Source organism: Callorhinchus milii, unplaced genomic scaffold (assembly GCF_018977255.1).
Source record: "Callorhinchus milii isolate IMCB2004 unplaced genomic scaffold, IMCB_Cmil_1.0 Scaffold21, whole genome shotgun sequence".
Taxonomy (NCBI): Eukaryota; Metazoa; Chordata; class Chondrichthyes; order Chimaeriformes; family Callorhinchidae; genus Callorhinchus; species Callorhinchus milii.
The window spans coordinates 3,291,216-3,318,699 of record NW_024704762.1 but is presented as its reverse complement, the minus strand read 5'-3'; the positions used below and the strand labels follow the sequence as shown (position 1 = coordinate 3,318,699).

The 27,484-nt window shown below is 46.9% G+C and overlaps 1 protein-coding gene across 3 annotated transcripts in view; it reads right to left on the bottom strand.

Annotated features, from left to right (window-relative positions):
* The window catches only part of LOC103183552 (protein tyrosine phosphatase receptor type S), a 145,487-nt gene that overhangs the window by 36,738 nt on the left and 81,265 nt on the right, over positions 1-27,484 (bottom strand). For 2 of the 3 annotated variants that reach the window (XM_007901115.2, XM_007901118.2), the window contains exons 10-16: positions 27,018-27,162; positions 17,648-17,953; positions 14,791-14,984; positions 11,401-11,518; positions 4,355-4,942; positions 3,465-3,562; positions 456-715 (exon numbers count right to left, since the gene is read on the bottom strand). In XM_007901115.2, the coding sequence (XP_007899306.1) occupies positions 456-715; positions 3,465-3,562; positions 4,355-4,942; positions 11,401-11,518; positions 14,791-14,984; positions 17,648-17,953; positions 27,018-27,162 (1,709 nt within the window). Of the gene's footprint in view, positions 1-455; positions 716-3,464; positions 3,566-4,354; positions 4,943-11,400; positions 11,519-13,395; positions 13,423-14,790; positions 14,985-17,647; positions 17,954-27,017; positions 27,163-27,484 lie in introns of all 3 variants that reach the window. The other variant, XM_042342643.1, reaches the window with a different exon arrangement.

Sequence of the window (27,484 nt, the reverse complement as noted above, 5' to 3'; positions counted from 1 at the left end):
AAAAGCCACAACAGACACGATGGGCTGGATACAAAAATTAAGCTCAAGGGCCTCCTTCCATGCTGTGCAGCACCCATGTTAGCTTTCGAAAGGGAAATCGGTAGATATGTAAAAGGGCATAATGCAGTGGTACGGAGGTGGGGTGTGGGGGCTAAGGAGGGAACTATCAATGCTTTGTTACAAAGTGAGGTCAAGATCTGGCTGAACGATTCGATAATAGCTTTTAAGAGAGAAGTAGATAATTATTTGGGGAGGATGAGTTTGCAGGGTTGTGGGGAGAGCGCGGGGGAGTGGGATTGATTTGGAAGCTCTTTTCAAAGAGCCGGCACAAACACAATGAGCCGAATGGCCTCCATCTGTGCTGTATAATTCTAGATTCTATGACTCTATGGTTGAACCTTCTAGGTGAACCCTAACGGTGCTTAAAAGGACCTCATCACAGATCCTGCTCTTACTTGACGGGGGCCACTGTCTCCACTTTTGGCATCACCACCAGCAGACTCCCATCAGGCTTGACCTTGGGGATGAAGTAGGGTTTGCTGCTCAGGATGGCGGGGGCGGTGCGGGCCGACACCGTCTGCTGAAGGCCGCCCACGGTGTTGCCGCGGTTGGTGAGCAGGAAGGAGTACTCCCTGTCCGGCTCCAGGTTGGTGATCAGCTTCTTGGTCGTCCGCCCGTCAACTTCGACCACGGACTTGCCGTTCTTATACTGAATCTGGATGGCGAGGTGGAGGGAGAGAGAGAGAGAGTGAGAGAGAGAGTCAGTGAGAGAGAAAGGGAAGAGCTCAAACCCGTATGATCTCCTGTAGTGTAGTGGTTAGCGCGCTCGACTGGCAAGCGAGAGGCCCTGGGTTCGATTCCCGGACGGGGCGAAACCTTAGGCAAGTTTCCTTACTCCACACACCTCTGTTTACCTGGCAGCAAGTAGGAACCTGGTTGTTTTATCGATCGGTGGATCGCTTTCCGAGACAAAAAAAAATTGCTCACTCAATCCACGGAGTTTGTGGGATGCCGCTGTGCGCAACTGTTTGTTGCGTTTTGCCCGCAAAGCACACAGTCGATTCACTTTACAGTATATTCTGTGAAGCGCTTTGAGACGCCTCTGTGACGTGATAAGGGGCTTTCTCAAATGCAAAGGTTATTATTATAGAGACAGGGAGGGTAATGAGGGACTGAAAAGGAGGCAGTGACCGAGGAACTACAATCGTTAGCAAGCTATCAAAACAAAAGATGAGGGATTTTTTTTTACACACACACACACAGTTGATTAGGAGATGGAATGCCTCAAGGATGTCTCACAGCGCTTCGCAGGATATACTGCAAAGTGTGGTGACTGTGTGTTTTTGTAGGCAAAACACGGCAGACATTTTGTTTTCAGCGATGTCCCGCAAACAGCCGTGAACTTTTACGGCCGAACTTTTGCAATCGGAGTCGATCGGAAAACATCCTCGACAACAATCCCTCCGCTCGCCTTCCTTCTCCCGCGGGTGACTGACTCAGCCAGAAGAGAAATATGAGGAGTCGCTATATTTTATTACAATTGGTTTGTAATTGTTGCTATTTATCTTTCCAGCTTTTGTATAATTGTCACTGTGGAAAGTGGGTTGGCTTTGTGGCTGCACGGCATTGCCCAAGGCATGATGGTGGCTGTCAGCTGTGATGTATGACCTGCTCTTACGCGGCTGCTGTTTAATTGTGAGTTCTGCTGATGCCGAGGATCAGGAATTCGAAGCCTTTTCACCGTCTGCTTCCAACACTCTGTAAAAAGCGGCTGAAAGTGCATCTCTCAAAAGAGCTGGGAGTGTGCTAACCTGCGCCTTGTGCAACCCGTGTTTCGACAACAATAACCACCGCTTGTTGTTGTTGTTGTTGTGGAGCGAGCTGTGGCTGTGGTTTCAGCCGCTACGCCCGGAAACACTGGAACACTCTTCCTCTATCCCTCCGCCTTGCCCCTTTTTCCCCATCTTCAACTCGCACCTGAAGACCTCCCCAGTCGACCGTGCCTACGGTCATCTCCCCCTCCCCCCCGGCTCAGCGTCCTGCTCCGCCACTGTCAAGCGCTCTTTATTTTGTCTCGTCTCATTTAAAGTGGGTCCACTGTAGGAATAATAATCCTTGCATTTGATGCAGCGCCTTATCACGTTTTCGAGGCGTCTCAAAGCGCTTCACGGAACACACTGTAAAGTGAATTGGGCGAAACACATTCGATAGAGCTCTGAAAAGTCTGAAGATCAACACTGCAGCATGAAATCCTTAGCTCAAGAAAGCATCTGTGTTTGTGCCTCTGACAGCTCTTTTGAGCTGTATTTGGGTCAAGCAGAAGCTAAATGAATTAAACAAGTCCTCGCTTGCTGCAGTGGGTGAGATTTCTGAGATATTTCTGCTCGAGTGCCAGTGCGCTGATGTGAATGGAGCTCGGAGTAGCTGGATGTGGATCCGAGAGAATGAAAAGAGCTTGAGTTTCATGGTGCCTGATCATATCAAACAACCTCCAAATGCTTCACAAGTCATTACCGTCAATTGTAATGTTTCTGTAATAACACGAAAATATTGCTGGCATCTCACACAGCGCCTGTTCAAATTGAAACGCCTCTAAGCGCCCTGTAGTATTCACTGTTAAACGTGGTGATTACATATCTGTAGGCAATCGCGGCAGCTAATCTGAACACTGCGATTTCTCCCCAAAGCAGCCGGCGGGTTACCAATCAACTAACAGGAGCATCGTGAGCCAGAAGACTGGGAGTAACTCCTTTCCCCGAACAGGCAGACCATCTCGTCCAAAAGACGGTGCTTCTATCAATGCATCGCTCCCCCAGTGTGTCAGATTGATGCTCTCGCCTCAGAGTCAGAAGGATGTGGGTTCAAGTCAAGTCCCACCTCGGGACATGGAATCACATAGTCTAAGTCTAAGTTGACGCTCCAATGCATCGCTGGGGGGGGGGGGGGGTGTGTGTGTTGCATTTTCGTGAGGTGCCGTGCTTCGGATGAGACGTTAGACCGAGGTCCCGTCTGCCTGTTCAGGCGGATGTGAAAGATCCCGCGGCACTATTCGAAAAGAGAAGGAAGTCTCTCTCTCCCGATGTCCTGACCAACATTTCCCCAAATAAAAATTTGTCACTCGCCCCATGGCTGTTTGTGGGACATTGCTGTGCGCAAATGTCTATTGCATTTCGTCCACAAAATACATTGTCAAAACCAGGATTTTTACAGTAAATCCTGCGAAGCGCTTGGAGACGTCTCGACGACATGATAAGGCACTACATTTAATTGCAAGGATTATTACTATTATTAATTATTATCATTATTATTGCACTGGAGCTTTAGTCTAGACTATGAGCTCAAGACATAATGGCTGATTTCATCACCGTCCTTGCATTTGATGTAACGTCTTTCATGTCACGAGGACGGCTCAGTGTTTCACAGGATCCATGGTAAAGTGCAGTGACTGTGTTTTGTTGACTCACCTTGTACGGAATGGGGGAGTTGTAATGCTCTGGAATCTCCCAACTCAGTAACACCGAGGTCTTCGTAGCAAGTATGACTTGGAAATTTTTGGGGAAAACTGCTGGAAAAGAAAACAAATTAAACAAAAATGTCCTGCGACGTTACCAAGCCACGCTCTTTCCTCGAGAGGGGAGATGATTGCCCCCTGTATGGCTTGGCGTCTAGGGTTCACACCAGTGCAGAATGAGGGATCCCCTAAGCCTTTTCTCAATCATCTGTCACCCTGTGCGTGTGCTTTGTATTTGGAGTCCTTCTACCGTGCCACTTTCTCCCATGTTAAGGTGCTTGTCACCCCTGGCTCTGTGCTGGACGGACAATTAAGACACACTCACTGAAGACAAAAACATCCAATGAATTACGGATCAGACCACACCAAACACTGCCTCACCCAAACAGTCCTGTATTACCAGCCTTGCTGCATCTGCTGAGCTGGTCAAAGCCTCATCTGCCAAACTGAGAGTGGAAGAAACACCAGATGTCCATGTTGGGCACCTTGGCTTCCGACAATGTCTGAACTAACTGCTTCCTGCTACAAGTCAGAGGTATACGTAACAGCAGGCCGCTCCTACCTGTGTGCTTATGTTTGCTGGACGGAACAAACAGCCCAAAGGAAGAAGACCTTCTCTACTCAAAAGTGACCTGCCATTCCTAAATGACGAGCTTACCTGCATGAGCAATGAAGCATTCTGAAGCTACCAAAGTCCTTGCCTTCAGCTTACAGGGAGGGCAGCAGACCTGACACATTTTTACCTTGGCATTTGATGTAGTTGGCTACGAGTGGAAGAGAGTCTATCAACCCCACAACTGCCCCACCGCCACCCGGGAGCACAAGGTAATAGATAACCCCTACCTTGATCCATTGGCATGGTCCGATACTGAATAGCAGGACTGTAAGGACCAGGGCCTTTACTGGTTTGTGCCCTGACTTTAATATCATAACTGGTGTCCGGCTTAAGGCTCCACAGTGTGAGGCTAGTCTGGGAGGAAGTGGTGGGCACTTCAGTGGGATTGCCGGGGGAGCCTGTCTGCTTATAGGAGACTGTGTAGGTGCTGATGAGACCGTTTCTCTCTGCTAAGGTTGGGGGCAGCCAGCCGAGTTGAATGGTCGAGGTTGTGACGTTGGGGTGGTCTAGGAGGTGAGGGTAGCCCTCGGGCACGTCCTCAGGCACCGTTATCTGCTTGACGTCCTCTCCCCCGATGCCGGCCTTGTTGCGAGCGGATAGTTTGAAGGTGTACGTGGCTCCCTTGTGGATGCTGTGGGCCACAAACTGATCTTCCTGGTCGGAAAAGTCCAGCGTGGAGAGCGGCTTGAGGTCCGTCCGGCCATATTGGAGCCGATACCCCAGCAGCTCTCCGTACGTCTCGGAGGGAGCTTGCCACTGGAGTACGGCGGTGTTGTCCTGGGTCAGGCGGACGGACAGAGTGGGCTTGTCTGGAACTGCAACACACACACAAAGCAGGTATCACGTACAGTTAATAAAACCACAATAATAATAATCCTTGCATTTGATATAGCACTTTTCACGTCGGGAGGACGTCCCAAAGCGCTTAAACAATAATCCTCATCTTCGAGGCGTCTCAAAGCGCTTCGCGGAACACACTGTAAAGTGTAGCGACTGTATGCTTAGCGGGGCGAAACGCGGCAGCCAATTGGGCACGGCAGCGGCCCACAAAACAGCCGTGGATCGGAGCCTCCAAATTATTATTATTTATCTATTTGCTTCATTTATTGTTTTGGTTCTCTCGAAGGGATTATCATCGCGGCGTTGAGACGCCTCGCCGGCGCGAGGAAGGAGGTTCAGCGGCGAAATCAGCCTGGCAGAGGGAGGGAGAGGTGTGTCACTGTGATTTCACGGCTCTTTATAGCTTACCCTAGTCAAGCAAATTGAGTCTGGGGTTTAATAATGACTGCTTGAAGACTCTGCTGGCCTGATTAATGACATTGTTCCGTATGTAAATGAACGGCAGGAGCGTCTCGTTGAATTTAATGCTGCCCCGGCTCAATCTCCCTCGCCGCCTGCCTTTAATTCTTCCGGCTCGCTTCCTTAAATGACAGTGGGCCGAGCAGAGGTAGAGATTTATCAATCCGGCGGCAGGAAAAATTAAGTTGCCAGTGGGTGAGAGCCATTAGACTGAGAGGTGAACGGCCCTTTTTTCTCGCTCTCTAATTTAAAAGCCTTACCAATCAATTGAACTCCCCCACCCACCCCCCATAGGGGATTCGAATGGGGGCAGAGATCCCACACGCGTGCTGTCCCTGACACTGCTGTCAAGGCAACCCGACATCCAAGCAGCGCTTAACAGAGAGAGCGCAGCACGTCTTGTTACTCTGTCTCTGTGTGGCGGACAGCGGGGATCGTCAAAGCCAAAGTGCCCCTCGAACCCTCTCCCCACAGCACACGCACATCCCGCATCTCACCCAGCGCTATTCATCTGCTTCTGTGCGGTCCTCCCGACCAGCGGACTGGCTGGATTTTAGTCCGTTTGGGAATGAAACCACCCCCCGCTTTCTTGCCCTCTGCTGCGAATGGGATGTGAAAGACGAAAGACCATCCCAAACAACAACAGCTTGCATTTACATTGCGCCCCTATAAAATAATAATAATAATAATCCTTGCATTTGATACAGCGCCTTATCACGTCCTTCAGACGTCCCAAAGCACTTCGCAGAATGTACTGTGTATTGTGGGTGGAACACCCAGAGTAGCGTCTTGGAAGGATTATGGAAGGATTGGGTTGGTTCCTGAGCAAGGGAGAGGGACTGTGGGGGGAGGGGGGAAGTGGGGAGTGAGAGACAGAGGGTAGATCTCGCTTACAGAGCGAAGCTCACCCTCAATCAGATAAAGGAATAACATTTATGGGAGGAACATGTCCATGGAATGGTAAGATGTTCTGCTGATGCACTTTGCAAAGCGATTTCAATTCCCTCAATGAGAACAAAGTGCATCTCAGTTATCCATTATTCTACAAACAACCTGAAAGTCTTGATTAGGTTACAGCCTGTAACTCACTCCCATTATTCTGTGTAGCAACCAAATGAAAAATTGATTAGATTACGGCCGACATCAACCCTCACCCAGAGTAATGCCAACAACAAAATACACAGTCAATCCATTTTACTGTATACTCTGTGAAGCGCTTTGAGACACCTCGACCGCAAAATAAGGCACTGTATCAAATGCAAGGATTATTATAACAGCAGCAGCTTGCACTTACACAGCGCCTTTCACAAAAGTGTGAAGGTATTTGCAGGTTAGACTGAGGATTATAAATGTCAATGATGGGGAACTGGGGGACAGTGGAGTCTGGCGAGGATGAGGGTGATGAGCTTGTGGAGCCTGGTATTGGGAAAAGACTCCCAGATACGTCTGCGGTGTATAAATCAATCTTATATTCCAGTCGTCTTTCGGATGAGACATTAAACCGAGGTCCAGTCTGCCACGGCACGACTCAGAAAGAGAACTGGGCCTCTCTCTCTCTCTCTCTCTCTCTCCAGGTGTCATGGCCAGCAATCCCCCAGATAAGATTGGTCACTCACTGCATGGCTGTTTGTGGGACGTGGCTGTGTTCCAAATGGCTGCTGTGTTTGTTTACAAATACACAGTCACTACGCTTTACAGTGATTCCTTGAGACGTCTCAGCGACGTGATAAGGCTCTGTATCAAACGCAAGCATTGGTATGTTATTAGACTATGCGCTTGGTAGGCATATCTCTCCCAGCGCTAGGCTGTGTGGGTTCACCGACACCAGAATCAATCACTCATCAGGACTGAATCCAACAGAAGAGCATCAGTGCAACAGGAGCACAACTGTCAGTTATCTCCCGCTATTACACTTTACTGTCATAGAATTTCCACTTCTATCTGAAATCAATTAACTGCACCAAGGAACATAGTTACAGCTGTCATTTATTTAAACACACAGAAAAGCCAGCTTAAATCAACATTGATCCCTGGGCTGGTAACTGAGTCTCGGGCTCCCTCACATTCTCTACTCCGCATTGTGTTTATATTAGACTTGATCTCCTCTGCACTCCCTCATGAGCGATGCGATCGATTCGTCGTGGCGATTTCCCTTCCTGTGCTAACTGTTACATGTCGGCAGCTGGTACAGAGGGCATTTCCTGTCTCCTGTTCCCCCCGGGAATGCCATCTCTGTTACGCCCGCGATCCTACCGTGACTTTTTAAAAGGTCTCGGTTTAGCAAACTCTCTCGCTGTTGGGCCCGAAGGATGTGGGTTCAGACCACCAGCAATAAATCCTTTATTAAATCCTTTATTAGTTTGTTACGCTAATTAAGAGAGCCTGTAGTGGCCTAAGATATAAATGGCGCATCATACATAACACACGTGTTTATACACAAGGCCTGAAATTCCTCCTATTCTCAACCGGTGACACAGTTTGGTCGTAAACTTCGTAAAAATTAAGACTCAATCTGGGAGCCGTTTCTGTTTTCCGCAGTTCTTGACAAGGATCTACAGCAGAGAGTTGATCACATACACAACCCCAGGGGGTAATTGATCAGTGTGGATGATAACTGGACATCAACCAAATTTCAAGTTGGCTACATTGCTAACTAACAATTTGTTCCAACAGGAACTGTCATTATAATACCACACTGTGCCAGGCTTTCTCTCTCTCTCCCCACTTCTCTCTCTCTCTCTCTCTCTCTCTCACTCACACACGTTCTCTGACTTTCTCGCTTTCTATGACATGTTTATCTCTTTCCCTGACTCTAACCCTTCGCTTCACGGCTGTTTGTGTGACGTTGCTGTTCCAAAAGCCTCGACCTCACGCCAGCATGCAAGGGCAAGTCCATGCCGGGTCTCTCAAAGACTTACTGACGAACTCGCTCGTGCGTAAAATTCCGATCTCCTCTTCCTCCTCCTACACACCCCCACCCGCCCCCCACGTAGCAACTGTGATGAAGGTGATGGCACGAGCCTGGAACAGTGGAGTCTGTATAATCCCTACGATATCAATGGCAATCTATGTGGTTTTAGCTGGTTAGACTCCAGGGTCCCCCAAGTCTTGGCTCTTGCCAACCTGCGTTCCGGAATTAGGTAAGCAGGATGCATCCCTCCAGCGAGAGAGAAAGAGAGAGAGAGAGCGAGTGTGCATTCCGTACCAACAATCTATCTCTGGGATTTCTGTGTGTAGGTGGGATGCCTGGGAATTCTCAGCTTGGTTTGGAGACTGTTTAAGCAACGGTGATGGGTTTCCACATGTGTCAGACACCCTGCTGACACTGCCCCACCCAACACCCCAAAGAAAAAAAACTCTACACCTGCTGATGCTAAATAATAATATATATATATATATACACACACATGTTCGTCTTGTGGGTCTCAAAGATGAACGTGCCATGTGAGTGGGAGGACATGGGAAGGCACAGGGCCATCTACATTCAAGGACAGATGTCTGGCAAGCAGCTACAAGGCAACAACGCCAACTGAGCCGCTGTGATGACATTGTAAAGTGCAGGAGCGAAGCTCTTGCTTCCTCAGTGATCGATTGCCAGGATGCTGGTTCCCACTGATGATATGAAGGTCACGAGTTTCTCTCTCTCGGCGTCCTGGCCAGCAACTAAAACTGGTCGCTGGCTCCGTGGCGGTTTGAGAGACATTGCTGTGCGGAAAATTGACCGCCGTGTTTGTCTATAAACGTACGCACAATCGCACCACTTCACGGTAAATTCTGTGAAGTACCTTGGGACGATGTCCTCCCGACATGCAAGGTGCCGTGTAAATGCAATTTGTCGTTGCTTTCCACCAAATGGAATGGTTATTGCCATCGAAGGAAACAAGGTTTGGCTAAATGTGAAACGAGAAGAGCCTTATTGAGGCACAAGTGGCCCATTACGCTGCCTCGCAAAAGATCCTGGCCCCATTTCTGAGGATGTTTAAAGCAAGCGCGTGCATTCTGACAGTGCACTGTCGGAGGTGCCGTCCTTGGGAGGAGATGTTAAACCGAGGTCCTGTCTACCTGTTCAGGTGGATGTCAAAGATCCCATGGCGCTATTCGAAAAAAGAAGTGAGTTTCCCCCTGTGTCCTGGCCAACAATCCCCCAGTTAAACGCTGATCATTCACTTGCTGGCTGTTTGCGGGACATCGCTGTGTGCAGACTGGCTGCCAAGTCGCCCACAAACCACAGTCACTACACTTTATAGTATATTCCGTAAAGTGTTTTGAGACGCTTCGAAGACGTGATGAGGCTCTATATCAAATGCAAGGATTATTATTAGTTAAAGCAGTTCCCTGAGACGTGGTTTGAGATGTCTCGCCGTGCGTGATAAGGCGCTAGCTAGATTGAATGCAAGATTTATTATTATTATTATTTGCCATAAATAGAGGCCAGAGGGAGCTGGATTATAATGAGCGCCATCCCTATCCTCTGCACGAAGAGGTGATTCTGTTTAAATTGGATGAGAGCTGAGACCCAGTTAAGAGGCACAGCTGGTCTTGGAGCTCTTCCATTCCACTTTCCATTAATCTCTGGTAATTTGTCTGGCAATAAGGGATCCACGTTGTACTGATCATTACTTAAACCCAATAAAAAACAGTTAGTGCACCAGATGTTTGCGTTCTCCCAGCTTTCCAGCGAAGTATTAACACTTGATTCCAATACTGGTGCCATAATCCACTCACTCCATGACTGTGTGTGTGTGGGATACTGCTGTGCGCAATTGGCTGCCACGTTTCGCCCACAAAATATATGGTCGATTCACTTTACAGTATGTTTCTGTGAAGCCCTTTGAGATCAGGCGCTGCATCAAATGCAAGGATTATAAATGATAAATTTACAATTTATGGGTGGTGGAAGAGAGGGGTCATCCTGCTAATCGGGGTGGTGGTTGGTGTGGGGGGGGGGGCAGGTTGCGGGGTGGGGTGAAGAGTAGCAGACCCCAGAAGCAGTAATCAGACAACCAGTCCTTTAGATGCTGCATGGATTATCTATACAGGAATCACACGACGACTTGATGTGTGTAAGAGAACCAGCCTCACACAAGCTCACACAGGGGAGAGATGGATTTCAGTGGCAAATGGACCCGGGGCCAAGACCTCCAGCTTTGGCTGTTAAGCCATTTAACCGTCCAACTCTCTCGCTCCCGGATTTGTTGTACAGAGCTCAGGAGCGACTTGGCTCTCTCTGTCAATGTTAACCGCGTTTGTCAAGGATGTACAATCAGACAGGATCACGGCAGCAACAACTCAGGATGTCGCTTGGCTTCGGGTTCAATGCAGGTGAAGTCAATGCCACCTAAACCTCCTTCCCTCCCTCCTTTGATCTGTTCATTCATCTGTCCTCTCATCCAGCCTCCCTTTGATTCCACCCTCTCTCCATCTCAGTCGGTAGCGCTAAGCCAAACTGACATTGCAGATCGATGGGGGGGTGGAGAAAATAAGGAGACCACTGCAGTGTCAGGGGTGCCATCCTTTGGAGTCAGAAGGATGTGGGTTCGAGCCCCACGTCAGGACTTTGAACTCACGGTGTAGGTTGACACTCCAGTGCAGTGCTGGGGGTGGGGTGGGAGCACTGCTTTGTCAAAGGCGTTGTTCCTTTGGTTGAGACGTTAAACCGAGGTCCTGTCTTCCCGTATCTTAAATGACCCCGCCCCGTTTGAAAAAAGAGAGGAGTTTCTCCCGCTGTCCTGGCCAACAATCTTCCCCCAAAATAAAAATTGGTCATTTACTTCATGGGCCGCCTGTGGGATGTTGCTGCGTGCAAATTGGCTGCGTCGTTCAACTACGGAATAGACAGTCACTACACTTGACAATAAACCCTGTGAAGCGCTTTGCGATGTTCTACTAACATGAAGGGCGCAGTATTAAATGCAGAGGAATTATTATTGTGATCGTTATTATCATCATCATCATCCTCAGGCAAGAGACTGACCTGCACCTTTGGTGACCACCAGCTTGGGTTTGCTGCGAGCCCCATCCCCCTTCGTCGTGTAAGCTGCCACTGTGATGGAATAAATCATTTCTGGCTTCAGCCCAGATATAACCATCTCCTGATGTTTGGGAACAGAATTGAAGAGGAAGCCATCATCAGGAAAATGCACAGAGAAAGTTCGTTCGATTCCCAAATGAACACAATATCAAGGCCATGGATTGCTCCGTTTTCTTTTATATTTATCTATCAGGAAACACGTAATGCAATCTCTTTACATGGGGAATAGGCGTTTGGGTGAAGTAATAGACCTGGTACAGTGGTTGGGAGCTAACACCTTCAGGAAGAGGGAGGGAGGAAGGGAGGGAACGGAAGCCTTGACCTCTGATGTTCCCCTATTCAGTGGGAAAACACAGTGGGATTTGGGAGGTCATTGACTGACCTCCTTGACTCCCTTTGGTCAACAATGTGATAGTTCCCACTGGTGACAACTAACGGCATAATTTTAACCCCAGTGGCCTTCCCGCGGGTCAGTGTTGCCCGTCAACCAACGACTGTGACTGTGCGTATCCCACCTGGAGCTCACATTCCATTCAGATCGTCAATTGTTGCTTTGGGCTGGAGGGTAGGTGTTAGTGGCTGGGGCTGTGTGTGCGTGTGTGGGGGTGGGGGGGGGGGTGGGGGGGATGGGTGGGATAGAGAGGAGGGGAGCGAGGCAGGGACTCTGTTGATGATGTATTCTTGCAATCCCACCCCCGTCAATGTTAATCAAGGTCTCACCATTGAGGTCTGGGAATGACTCAAGTAAAGTCAAGCCAATTCATGTGACTTTAGAATGCAAGAAAACCCTTATAAAGAAACATTGGAAACCCCAAGGCCCCGAGGTCAGGCTTCGTGTGTGGTTTGTCAGTGAGTCCCAAGGTCTCAGGGCCGTCTACAAACCACAGTGAGAATGAGGTTAGCTGACCCTGGCTTAGCTGCCGAGGATCTTTTCAGTCACAGTCGTGGCACCCCACCACCCCCCGCCCTGCCACTGGACAACATTTCCCGACGTCGCGGCAACATCGACATGCAACTTCTGTGAAAATTAAAATGAAACCCTTAATATGGGAACATCCCACCCGGGTCTGGGAAAGGACAGGAATGACATATGATGGCCTGTCTGCCCAGATGCTGAGCTAGACCAGGTCAGGGATACATTGGTTGCGATGCCAGCCTACACTCGTTGTTTAGGCTTCCCCCTCACCTCAACCCACCCCCCCACCACCACCATGACGAATGGGCGCTTGGGTGAAGGGATAGACATGCTAGAGCCGGTGGGGGTGGGAGGCAGCAGCTTTAGGAGAGGAGGGAAGGAGGGAGGGAGTGGAGAGGGAGTGAGAGAAGGAGGGATGGAGCGAGGGAGGGAGTGGAGAGGGAGGGAGCAAGCTGCAGGGAGAGGGGAGCAAGGAGGGAAAGAAGAACCACCCACACAATTTCTTTTGGGGGTGGGAGGTCACCAGAGTGTCTGACATATGGAAACCCATCACTGTTGCTTAAGAGTCTCCAAACCAAACTGAGAATTCTATGCATCCCAACTACACATGGAAATCCCAGAGACAGATTGTTGGAATGGAATGCGCACTCTCTCTCTCTCTCTCGCTGGAAGGACGTATCCTGCTTACCTAATTCCAGAAGGTACTAGGCGCAGGTTGGCCAGAGCCAAGGCTTGGGGACCAGAGTGTGCATTGGGGTAACTGCTGGAGTCTAACCAGCTAAAATAGCTTTCCTACGTTTAGCAATTGGGTGGGATTGGGTGCATTCGGAGGGGGTTTATGGAGGAGCGGGGAGGAATGGGAGTAAACTGAAGCGTTTTATTGTAATAAAAAGAAACAAGGTATATATAAAAAAATACAATTCACATCATGCAAGAAAGCTTTGTACCCGGCCTGGCAACTACATGATAGACCAAACACAGATAGAGAATGGGCTCAGGCCATTTTAGTTAGAATTACTCACATATTCGGCTGTGTCGTCAGTCTCCCACTGAGCAGAGCAACAGAGAAAGGCAAGAGAGAGAGAGACAAAAAACACAGAGAGCAAAGGGTGAAGGGCGAGTTCCGAACTGAACACGTGTGGAGGTTTGCTCTGACCACCCTCACCAGGGGTAGGAGGGTGGCATTGCCCGTCAACATCCACTGGACAAAAAACAGGCCCCAGTATGAGGAAGCCGATAGAACCCTAGAAATTCACAGCACAGAAGGAAGCCGTTCGGCCCATCGTGTCTGTGTCGGCTCTTTTACAAAGCAATCCTTTCAATCCCATTTACCTGTCCTCAACCCCCCCACCCCCCACCCCGCCCTTATCGCTGTATCTTACTCCTTATTTTTTAAAGTGCTTATTTAGTTCCTTTTGGAAAGTTAATATGGATTTAGGTGCTGGCATTCACATTACAAGGGACATCGTTGGAGAGATGGGCCTAGTTTATGATAGTGCCAGGGCTGGAATGGTAAGAAAACTGGGTAAAGCTTAGACCCAGATGGAATTTCAACCCCATCAGTGAATCTTGATGTGGAATTGTTGCATTTTTGACTCACTTAGAGGCGCAGGAGAGAAACTCAGTGTCTCTCGTTGTATATAACCCACGGCGCTCGATCTGATGTTTGTAAAGTGCTCTATTCATCAACACTGTTAACCCTTGCTTTGTTTCGCTTGTAGCACACCCCTCCCCTGGCGTCAGTGGGGCTCAGTTAGTAGATAGCCCTCTTGCCTTTCGAGTCAGTATGCTGTGGGTTCAAGCTCCACATTGGGACTTTCTGAGCTCACAGTCTTAAGCTGACACTGCAATGCAATGCTGGGGGAATGCTCCACTGTTGGGAGGTGCCGTCCTTCGAAGGAGTCCTCGAACTAAGACCCTATCTGCCTGTTCAGGTGGACGTTAAAGATCCCACGGCGCTATTCGAAAAGAGAAAGGGAGTTTCTGCCGGTGTCCTGTCCCAAATAATTCTCCCCCCACCCCAGGTAAAAATGCTCACTCACTCCATGGCCGTTTGTGGGACGTTGCCGGGTGCTATTTGGCTGCTGGGATCACCTACAAATTAAAGAGTCAATGCACGTCACGGTAAAATCTCGTGAAGCGTTTTGAGACGTCTCCATGACGTGATGAGGCGCGTCTCAAAGGCCAGGATCATTACATACTGTTATGAAATAATCCTTGCGTTTGACACGGCGCCTTATCACGTCTTCGAGACGTCTCGAAGCGCTGCATAGAATGCACGGCGAAGGGAATGAATTGACTGTGTACTTTGGGGGCCAAAGTTTTTTTTTATTATCATCATCCTGTTGAGAAATAAGGGCACATCACACCCCGTTCTACAGCGGCAGCCCATGCGGTGCCTCAGCGCGCTCGCGTACCTGTGCGTCGGCCAGCATGATGTCCCTGATCCGCGGCTGCCCCCTGGCTTCTCCGTCTTCCACCTTGACGTAATGCACCTGATAGCCCCGGATCTGGCCGTGCTGCTTGCTCGGGACCGGAGAGCGCCACATTACCTTCAGAGCCGTGGAGTTCAGCGCCTCGACCTCCACCTTCCGAGGAGGGGCGCTGGGCACTGCGGGAGCAAGGCACCGCACGCACGTCAGCGAGGTAAAGGTCATGCCTGCCCGTGTCCAGGCCACTCGGGACAGCCTCAAGCGTTGCCGTGTTAACAGAAATAAACATTGCCGGGGGCGTTTCAGAAAAAAATACAGAAATACATTTTCGCCCACGAAATATACAGTCACTACACTTTACCGTATATCCTGTGAAGCGCTTTGAGACGTCTCAACGTCCTAGTTACCCCCATTATAACAAGATTCACCTACGTAACATGGGGGGGGGGGGTGGGGGAGTCTCCATTGAACCATTTGTGTATTGGAAGTAGTCTGTGTCTGAGCAGACTTCCTGCCACTTTCGTGATGTTTGTGCTGTGTGCAAATTGGCTGCCGCTTTCGCCTACACAGTCACTACACTTTACATGAAATCCGGTAGCAGTAAAGCCCTACTTTCAGATGTTTCAATGACATCATAAGGTGCTGTATTAAATGCAAGGATTATTATATTATTATAAAAGGAAAAGGTTAATGGATTATTTTTACACCCAGAGGGTTCATACCACTAAGGAATGTACAGTGGGTAGCAGCACAAGATACAATGGGCTGAATGGCCTCCTTTACTGTAAGCATTCTATAAAATAAGAGATAGTACGATATATTGGATCAAGTAGTAGCCTGGTATCTGGCATATTCAGTCTCTCTCAGATATATGAGACAAGTCTTAGGTGTATCAAGGTTCGGTGATGAAATCTAGGACTGGTATGTGGGGAGAGGGCAGTGTTTTATGACTCGTTCGGGCTATATCTGATCTTAACACATTTTAATAATAATAATCCTTGCATTTGATATAGCGCTTTTTCATGTCATTGAGATGTCTCAAAGCGCATCACAGAATATTCTATAAAGCATATTGACTGTATATTTTTTGGCCGAAACTTGCATTTGCCCAGCGCCCTTCACTTGGGGTAGAGTCTCAAGGGCGCTTAAGGCCAGCTTGATCTTGCGGATTTACTTCACGGAACGAACATCACGGCTGCAAAACATCTCCCCGCGCAGCGCAAGACTGGACGGAGGGAGGAAACCTTCCACCCTGTCCACTCGCTCTTTTCCTCCACAGGAAACCAGCGGTGACCTGTCAGGCTCAGCTTGATTGTGCTTGACAAGAACAGGCAAGGTCGACTGATCCATTAATAAAGAAAGATCATATTTTACCATTCGAAAAACATACACTTCCAAGCAATTTTGCTTCCAAAGTAAAAATAAAACAAAAGGAAGNAAAAAACTATTTTTTTAACTGCCAATATCCTCCCCAGATCAATTAATCCTGTTTGCCTCTGGAATAGAATCTGAGATCGGAACCCAGAAGGAGGCCATTCGGCCCAATGAGTTTTCCCTGGTGCCAGCTCCCCCTACTGGAGCTATGTACAATGTAATTTACCCTGTAATGTAATACACCATGTCTTTCATGTCAGGAAGATGTCTCAAAGCCCTTCACACATCTGGCTGGACACCCGAGCGTTCGAGGAAACATGTTGCATACGCAAGGGAGAAGGGGTATTGTAGAGAGGGTTAGGAAGTGCAGAGGGTCATCTGGAGTATAAACACCAGGACGGACTATTTGAGCCAAATGGCTTGTTTCCGTGCTGTAATGGTCTATGTAATTCTCTGAATGTTCCTCTGCTGTGCACCAGCAGAGGTAGCAGGTTGGCCAAACCACTCAAAAAGGATAAGAGGGGAAACAGAAGGTGAACATGGGTAATCTCTGCTGATGTCCACAAAGGTTACATCAGAGAGCCAGACAAATGAGATTTTGCCTTAAATTAAGTCCAATCATTGACTAAAAGAGTCTCCAATGTCAATACGTCTCTTGCCATCGTTGCTGGCTGCGACTTCCCACTCAAGTTTTTACTTTAATCTGCTTTCTGATTATGCTCCCTGTAATTATGTGTTGTGATAATTGTTCTGGAATTGATCCAAATGATTTGTGTTAAACTGTTCCCAGCTAGCCTTCATTCTCAAACACAATGGGACCCAAGTCTAATTCGCAAGATGTGTAAAACCCGTGTGTATTTAACGAATGCGTGTGTACATTTCAGGTGTCGTCAATTACATCATTAACTGGTGAAAAGGACTGGTTGTTGTTTACGTACTCAGCAAGCCTTCAATAGATCTATCTGTGCCCGTGAGTTAGTAACAAGGGAGGTTTGCTGAGAGGTTTTGGAGTATGGAAAGGTTTCCCACAAATAGCTGATTGAAACTGAGTAGATTGCTTCTTTGAAAAGGTCATTACATAGTCGGGGAACAATAATATTTCAGACTAATGGTAAAGTGCTAGGTTTGGAGTAGTTCTCTCTGGTAGAGGAAACAAACACCAGCACAGATACGATAAGGAGTGAGCAGGGAATGGGATTCAAGTGGAGAACATCCAGCGAGGAGTGAGCACCAGTACAGACACGAAGGGCATATCGAACGACATCTGCTCTACCAACGATTCTCTATGATCTTTCTCGCTCATATCGAGGTGACTATTATTATTATTATTCGCATCCCACTGGGTTCAAATGCAAACCGGGAAGGAACAGAGAACACGGGAACCTCTCGGAAGGTCTGAACATTGTGCGCCGGCTGAAACGTAGCGGTAGAGACACGGAGAAGCCTCAAGAGCAAACAGCAAACTCACCGTCCTCTTCTGTGCGAATGGACACAGGCTCGCTCTCCGGGCCCGGGCCGATCTCAGTGTACGCGACCACCGTCACCCGGTACTCGGTCCATTTCTCCAGGTTCTCCAGCAGCATCTGGGTGGTGTCCGGTGGGATGTCCTTCACCTCGCTGGGCAGACGTTCCTCTCCCTCCACCATTTGGTACCTGATACTGTACTTTGACAGGGCACCATTCTGACTCTCTGGTGGTGGTGGCTCCCAACTTACCACAATGTTGGTGGAACTATGGCTGTTGCACTTTACGTTTTGAGGAGGGGCTGATGGTTCTATTGCAGGCGAGGGGGGGAGGGAGGGAGGGAGGCAGGGAGGGGGGTTTGGAGGGGGCAGAGGAAGGAAATAAAAAACAATGGGAAGGAGAGGGTGAAAACAATAAAAAAAAGGAAACAAAAAAAAGATAAAAAAACGAAAGGAAATGGTCCCCGAAAAAGAAAAAGCTGGGACTGAACGCCAAAGCAACGGAAAACTCGGAAAAGAATAAAAACCTGACATGGAGTTTAACCAAAAGCGACGCTAGCTTCTTTTATTGAGGTCTGGGCTTCGGAATGATTGAGCAGGATTGTGAAAGCACCTTGCGGGCTGGGGGAAACTGATCGGGTGGCAATGTTACTGTCGGAATCGTGATGTTTCAAATGCAGATTGGTTTTGCTGTTTTTTTCCTGTTTGCTCTTTTAATTTGGAGTTTTTTTTGAGTGAAACCTTTCCACACTTGCACAGATATGTTGATCGCTTCTCCACAGACTCTCTCTCCCACCCCCCCCCCCAACCCCCACCCGGTTAAACCAAGGTCCCGTCCGTGTTTGTTCAGGTTGATGTTAAAGATCCCGCAACACTATTCAAAACGAGAAGGGTCTTTCTCTCTCCCAGTGTCCTCGCCAACAATCCACCCAGATAAAATTGGTCTCTTGTCTCACGGCTGTTTGATTGCTGTGTGCAAGTTGGGTAAAGCCTTGCCCATTGCCGCTGGGTCACAAGTCAAGCCAAATGCGGGAGGTTAGAGCAAAGGGCAGTTACAGCTGTCCATGATCTGAAACTGCTCCCTTCCCACTCCCTCACCTTCAAACACACAGTCACTCCACTTTACAGTAAATCATGACAAGCTCTTTCAGATGTCTGATCAATGTGATAAGGTGCTGTATCAACTACGAGGACTATGATTATTATTTTTGTCAGAGCCTTGGGGCGTCCTCCTATCAAAGGCGCTAATACATGCAATTTGTGGTTGTATTATTATTCCTATTATTAACAATACAGGGTGGCTAAAAAGTCTTAAAAGAAATGATGATTTTTTGGGGGGAATCATAGGGACTTTTCATGACTTTTTGGTTTTCCTCAGTAGCTTTGTGGTGCGGAGCTGAACCAAGTAGATTTAGGGAGTGGATTCTCGACCAGGGTGACTGTATGGATGGCCTAATGTTACTCAATGTGTTGCTCAGTGCCCCTGAGTGAGGGAGGGGAAAATATCAGCCATTGCTCTACCTGCTCCTAATCACTATCCAATGGTCTCTGTTGGACGGGGACGACACATGTGAACGAGAGGAAGCCCCCTTTGGAGACGGTCCTCACTGTCCACACCAGAACCATGGCCACTGAGCTGAGCTGCTGGATGGTCCGACACGTGTGGGACATGAACCAGTGCCTTCAGGAGAGAAGTGGAGAAAATTGGTGAGAGGGAGGGAGCGAAAAGGGAGAGGATGGAAATAGCAGCTTTATAATCGCTGTGTGTATCTCACACAAGAATGGGCAGAGTGTTCCCTACAACTGACAATGAGGCTCAGCTGCAAATTAGGCAGAATTCTGGTACATCTTTTGCTCTGGTTGGAGTCTTTTTTAGTTTCTATCCGCAGAAATATTTAAGTGTTGGGCAGTTGTGAGGAATGCAATTGCTTAGACAAGGTGATGAAAAGAAGGAAGGGTTGTTTTTCTGGGAATGATTTTCTGTCTGGGAGCTCGGGGCGAATGTGGAGCTCCTGTCTGCACAGGCTGGCCTTGGCTCTGATGGGATTCACGAAGCTTGAGCCGTTCTGATCAGACACGTGGAAAGGAGTGAATTTTTTTTCCCTTCGGCAGGAGCCCGGTTAGTGTGCAGTGAGCTACAGCTATCTGCTCCCACTCGCACCAGGCATGTGGATTAGTCATCAGTGCCCTTGCAATCCATGGTAGTACCGCAGGTATTTAGATTGACCTCTGTCTATTGTTAATAGGAACGGTGCCTTGAAAGATTGTGAATCATACACAGGATATAGTGTAAAGTGGAATTAATCAAATCCAATTTGCTGCCAAATTCAAATCGAGTTCATTGTTGAATTCAAATGCAGTTCCCTGTAAAATTCACAGTCACTCCACTTTACAGTACAACAACAACTTGCATTTGCTTAGCACCCCTCACGCAGGGTAGCGTTAAAGATGGGAACGTCACGTCCGCTCACAGGCAGCAAACAATCGCTTGCCCATCACAACCGCATGGGCTCGCAATTCAAACTGGTGAAGAATTTGTTAAAGGTAAAGCCTTGCCCATTGCCGCTGGGTCACAAGTCAAGCCAAATGCGGGCGATTAGAGCAAAGGGCAGTCACGGCTGTCCTCCATGATCTGAAACTGCTCCCTCCCCACTCCCCCCACCTGAGAGGTTGTGTAGAGAAGCGACCAGACAAGAAGGAAACAAAATATGGAAAATCTCAAATCAATTCAATGGAATAATTCAATGTGAATTACGGTTGATTGATTTCTGACCTGTTGTTGTTGTTGTTGTTGGGTTCAAACACATTTCCGAATTCAAATCCAATTCACTGCCAAATTCAAATCCAATTCATTGTTGAAATCAAATCCAATTCATGGCCAAATTCAATTCTTCTCATCAGTGAATGCTTGGACAGAGAATGAGTTTGAGACACTTTTTTGTTGGGGGGCGGGGGGGAAGAGGGGACAATTTTGGGGACAGATTCCTTCCCATAATGGGGGAAAAAAATAAACACAAACAAAAACAAGCATTCAAAAATCCCTCCCAAGAGCAACCAGATTCATGCATAAATAAAATAAGATTAAAATATAACTTAACGTAAAGAGAAATTAAAATCCACTTCAAATTAAAATATTTCTCCAGCATACATACCTGACCCTCCGTCAAGCTTTACACTAAAGACCTTCTTTGCATGCTACCATCACCTGTTTTAACGTACCCTTTCTGTCCCAGCAAATAAATTGTCCCACGGATCCCAAGAAGACTAAGAGCCTCAAGACTTTACCAGCACAGAGATCAGCCGTCTCCAACAATACAACACACACAACACAATCCAGGAATGACTGGCTTTAGCGGGGGTTGGCAGAGTCCCGACCTTACAAGTGCCAATGTCAGAATTTTGAGTGGGTTGAAATAATTTTGTAGCTGCCATCAAGCTCCTTTTTGAAAACGCCTTGTTTTGAGTCCTGTTTTGTGACACTTGCCGAGTGATGTGGAGGTGTTTCCTCAAAGAGCCTTCTTGTGTGTTACTGAGCTGAGAGGTTTATCAAGTCGTTGCCTGATTATGAGGTAGGAGTGATTTAAGAGAGCAAGCTTAGAGCTGTGAATATTTACAGAGGGTGTGATTCATCTTTTATATTAACAACAACCAATAGAAGGAAGCAAATCAACCATGTTGGCTTCAATTATCGAATACATTGAGAATTTTCCTTAACAAAGGCTCTGAATTATTTCCAAATCTTACGAAACTCTCAGCAATTTTTGAGGACACCCAGGAGTTTTGAATACAAGCAGCACTGAGTTTTATTGTGAAATATAAGGAGTGTATGGGTGATTAACTATGCTGAATAATGAATGTATTTAGTCAATAAGACTTTTTAGTTAGTGGAAATTCAATACAAAGGCACCAAAAGGACATTTCTATGCAAATGTGGAACTCCGCAGTTTGGTTGGGACACTCTTTAGCACTGTGATGGGTTTCCGTGTGTCAGATATTCGGTTGTTCGAAAAAAGCTTTTAGTTAGTACTGCATAGAATTGTCAAAGCCAATAGAATGGGATTTCACCAGTGTCACTGCAGTGCTATGTGCTATCCGTATAAGAAAAAGGGACCGTGGATTCACTGCGAATTTTATTCTATTCTATCAGAAATACAAGGTCATTTCAGTCAATTGAGGGGAGTACCTTAGTGGAAAAATGAAGGGACAAGAAAAACCTTCTCTCAATAGAATTGAAAGAGCTTTGGAATTCATTCTTACTTAGGAATGAATCAACAGAATTGTTCAAAAGATATACATATCTAAGCAGTAAAAAACAATTAAGGGCGTGGGGAGAGAGAGTTGGAATGTGGGATTAAAAAAAGGTGATTTAGGAAAACAGTGGCAGAGATATGATGGGTCAAATTGTCTCCTTCTGTGCAGAAAATCTCTATTCACTTGCTCTTAAAATATATATTTAATGTATTGAATGTATATAAACATAGGACACGAGAGGGCGTATCGAATACTTGGCATGACAAAGTTTCCCAATGAAGGATAATAGGAGTGCAGGCCAGATGCTTTGCTGTTATGGACCAGGCCATGTGGAACATAATGCCAACCCCTGCATTTCATCCATCCATTCATCCTTCCTTCCTTCCTTCCATCGATCTATCCGTCCATCCAGATCAATTGAGAAACGGAACAGGTACTGATGAAGCTCTTACTCGCTTAACCATCTTCGAATGACAATGCAGCCTGAAAATATAGTCCAGCTGGTGGCATATAGGGCGCCTGTGTTTTGGGATCACATACTTTTTTGTCTGACACAAAGTGAAGCAGCTTTTTTGAAGTGACTTGGACAATGTAGTTGAAGCTTGTTCTACCTCATTAATTATGGTGAAGCTAACTGATGGGAAGAGCTGCTTACTGAGGATCAATCCTGTAGGAAATCCTGACCTGATAGAATAGATCTACAGGTGGAAACTATACAAAGTATGAGAAGCTTTGCTTTGCCAGGGGAACTTTTATTTATTTGTATGGTCCATCCACTGGAAGTTAAGGTTATCTGGAAGTCCATACAAACAGATTGCACAATGATGGAGGGCCAGGGGGTGCGGTGTTTGGAGGAAAGTTAATTTGTTTTTAGGCAGAAGACAGGTATGTCTTTCTGCTAAGCACAAGAAGAATAAAGGGGTGTCTATGTAAGGACAATATAGGAGATATGGCAAGGCAGAAGACATGTCTTCATCAAAGGGTGATTGACTGTGGAGAAAAAGAACTACAAAGGGTTTTAAAAGAGGATGGAGACATGATTCTGTCAACCAGAATAACTCAAAGTCATTGGTTTTTTCCTAAAGGATTCAAAAGAATCAAGTGGGAAATTGGATGGTACCAATTCCTGTCTGAGATTACTACCACATGTGATCAATGGGAAGAAACCTAAGGTAAATTGGATGAGTGGCTGGATGGAGAGACAGTCTATTCCTTTGCAAAGTGTTAGCAAATTCGTCAGCCATGGAGATTGTGAGCATTTTGCTGGAGTTTGACTATAAAACTCGTCCTTGTGGATTTGCTCCAATAGAGGAAAGCTCGGGTGAACCTGGGAGAAATTACCCTATGTTGAAAGGCGCCCTCTATGGTTCAGGCTGGACTATACTCATCCATGTACTCACCTGATGCTAGTAATTAAGGCTGGGTGACTCCAAACCTTTTCTGTGACCTCTGATGAAACTAGCTAAATCTCATCCCAGCCAGCTTAACTCTTTCAGTACCATAGTGCTCTGTAACAATTCCTACACGTCTTTTGCGTGAAATACAAAAATAACTGTGAAAAAAACACATTTCAATCACTGGCAGAGGCTATCCTCGTGGGTAGAGAAGGAGAACAGAAAACATTATTTTCTGTAAGAACTCTTCAATTACGGAAAGGGTCAGAGTTACACCAGTTCAATACAAATATTTTAGTCAGCTTAATGGATTCCTAATTTTACATGCTCTTTCTCCTTCACACGAGTGAAGTGTGGGCATGCACGCAAGTCTGCATCTTAAGCTGGCGTGTAATTGTCTGTGCCCATAAGTGCACATGCCTTCACGTGTCTGGGTGTGCACGAACATGTGTCTCAATGTGTACGTGTAGGATTTTTTTTTAACAAAGGCCATTCGATTTCATGAATCGCAGGTTTGGATGGGATTGCCTGCTGACTTTGCTGGAGACTTGGGTTAGATTATCAGTAATTTAATGCAAGGTTTTGCCCTCACCAGTGAACTGATTGGTCCCAGTTTTAACTGGATTTGACGTTTCTTAATGTCCTGACATCCAACAAAAGTGGCCAGAAAGACAGGAACCCACAGGCAATGATCATGTTTTCAAGACTACAACTAATTCTATCTACAGGCAAACTAAAGGGTTTTTGAAAGTGATTGAAAGTGAAGAGTGGGGGGGGGGGGGGGGGGGGGGGTGGTGTGCTATTAGTATGGAGCACATAGGGTTGATTATTTACAAATAAAATGTGGGCCCCTGTGCCTCAGCCTGTGTCTGTCTCTGTGAACGAACATGCTGCAATGGTAGTTAGGGCAAGGTGTGCACAGCTTGACGTCATTTCTGAATGGCGAGGTTGCTAACTGAGCCTCTGAGCGTGTTTAAGAGATTGTTGGGTACTGCTGGATCCAAAATTGGGATCCCTGTGAAATTCAGGAGATGGGAGTTCTCCAATAGGTCTGGAGTTGTATTTTGGCTGCACTGCACCGCCTGGCATTGCACGGCCGGCAATCCAAAATCCGAACAGGATTTTTTGGTAATGCATACAGAAATTTCATGTACTTCGTGGAACCTTTTGTTTGTGGATAATTCGAGGGGCTGGAACGGAAATGGCTGAAATGATTGTGGAAGGAGAGGCATGTCGTGCCACGCCATACAAAGAGGGGAAACAGTAAGACAATGTCCTCCATCTCTTAAGATGTGCAGAGATGGACCAGATCTGGCCAAGATTCAGAAAGATGTGATCAATGACTGCAGGTGCGACCAAAACACTCGTTCGTTTACTCCGGAATCCATTAAACTAATACTGAATATTGGTATGAACTGCTGACACTTTCTGCTGTTTCTGTAAAGTTCAGTCCAGTCTACTCCAGTCCAAGGCTTGTGTAGGATGTCCACCAACGAGCAGATGCCAGCCAACTAGCAACTCAACCAGAAAGGGTTAAAATACCCAGATGCATAATGGAAGCTAGAGCTAGTACTGCCAGCCAACTCTCAATTTACCTTCCCAGCCCAATTTGTGGTCATCTCTCATTCTGTTAGTGTCTAATGGGCTCACTAACTCAACTGGACAAACTTCACCATGTCTGTCTCTCTCCCATCCCATCTCCCTGCAAAGACAAATGGACCCCTAACTAAACTGGGAATTATCTCTCACCAAGCCTAAAACACTGACATGAAAACAGAAACGTTCTTGCATCTTTCTACTTTTCAAATCCAAGTAGGTCATCTGTCATTATCTGCTTTACCCCAACCCAATCATGGTGTCTCTTGCATTTCCTTCCCCAACTCAATCCAAGTGAACCCAAGTAAACCCAATTCAGACCAACCCAACTCAACCAACTAAACTCAGCTCAACTCAACCTAACCATGGTATACTTCATTCTTTAACTCAAACTTAACCCAACTCAAGTTAACCCAACTCAATCCAAGGGAATATATGATCTTTCTCTGTTTAATATAAACACCCAAATCTTAATGTACCACTGTAATGCATCAATCCAAATTGTCTGGCGTGTAACACACTATAGTCAAGTTCCCTAGAAACCAAAGAATTCCCTATCAAAAGAATCCTTGCCCTCAACTACCGCTCACGCCGTTTGATCCAAATCCCATTACAGGGGTCACCAACACACAAATGAGCTACACAAACTGACACAGAGCAGAGGCTACTGGGATTATTCTCTGTATGTACGGACACATCTGACAGGGAGCAATTTGGGAAGACTTTTAAAAAGATTGCTTTTGAACTCTAATTGGAATCATTGCCACATGAATAATGAATGGGTTAAGTGGGTATGAAAGGAGAAGAAAAGAGCCCTGGTAAGTGCTGACTGGGTAATTGTAAGAGGTGATTAATTCTATGCTGATTACCACAGTTGTCCAGACTATACAAAGTGCATATCAATGAAGGATGGTTCTAAAGAAAGGGCACGAGACATAACTTATGGCTTAACATAGCAATGTGCTTAGATTGACCAAGTGACTCATTGGTAAACTATCGATTGTGAATGAAAGGCCCAGTAGATGGACCTGCAGCTCAGTTGTAAAATGCCACATGTCTCCCGAGTGTTGCTTTCAATATTAAATCAAGCAATTTCTGGAAATGGCTACATTTATTCTCCTTTAGGGATTCATATTGGAATTTAAAGTGTTTCTGTACAGCATTACCCAGTCAGGTCGCTTATTCCTTTTAAAAATGATTGGGGGATGGCGAGGGACATTTGCTTTTATCAGAGTGAGTATATATCGGAACTGGGGAATGGTACGACATTTATTGATTAATAAAATGAGCAAACTTTTGGCTAAATCTTTATAATAGGAAATTCAATTATGTAGACGTAGCTAAAGAAGTTTATACATTTGTCATCACTGTACATTATTCCCTCTCCCACCCACCCCTCCACTCTCCACTTAAATGTCCGACTGTCTCATTTACGAGCCCTTCAGCTCTGGGTTAGAAGGTTGCAGCTTAAAGCCCCCAAATCAAGACCTGGAGCACACACGCACAGACGCACGCACAGTCCAGGTTGACACTGCATTGCTGCATTGTCGTCCTTCAGATGGGACATTAAACCAATATGCTGCCTGCCTGTTCAGGTGGGCTTTAAAAGGAGCTGTAACGGAACGTGGAAGAGAAGGGTGAACTGGCCAACTATCCTCCAGATAAATTGATCGATCGGTTTCTGCCTATTTGTGGGGCTTGGCTTTGCTGTGTGCAAACTGGGTGCCACTTTTGCCTACAAATACCCACTGGCAACGCTTGACAGAAATCCCCTGTTAAGCTTTGCGAGACATTTCAACACGATAGGCATTGCAGCAGCTGCAAGGATGAGTAAACTTTTGGCAACTTGGCACTCAGTGTAAAGATCCCTCCGTATCACTCTCTAATGCCGTCCTACCCAGCTACGCTTGCCGCTCTTTTGAGTGCTCTGCAAGCGACAAAGTTATATAACTACCGGGTAGAGAGTCCCCAGACTTATCTACTGAATCCAGTCCCAGAGTCTCTCCAGCATGTAACCCAAAGGAAGCGAGGAGCGCAGAGCAACAGCATTCCCAATTTCCAGTGAATAATCCCAATAAGCCTCTACTCTTGACAAGTGTTTTTTCGGGAAAGATGAGCATGGAATGAAACCTACTAGCCTGGAGCGTCCGCCCGGGGATCTGCGAGGTGAAGACGCCAAGGCCGTGCTCAGAGCGCGCAGCCAGCCGAAAGTAGTACAGAGTGTTAGGACGCAGCCCAGTCACTGTGTACGTCATGCTGGGCGCAAAGGTTATCACTTCCTGTGGAAAGAATCCGTGGAGAGTTTATGTTGACGCTGAGAACATTTCATGCGCTTCAAAACATATTACCGATGGAAAACACGTGGCGAGAACACTTAGTTTACAATCCCACTGGGAGCTCTCACTAAATCTTCCAGGAAAACAAAAAAACAGGGGATCATTTGAGTCAAACAACCAGACGCTTCTTATCGGCTCTAGTCCAGGCTTGGGCACAGAGACCTTCAAACTATCTAGTCAATGATGCCAGGAGATAATGCCAGGATCAAACTTATGTGGTCTGCAGAAGTTGCAGTAAAAGTTTGAACAACTGAACATAGATTGT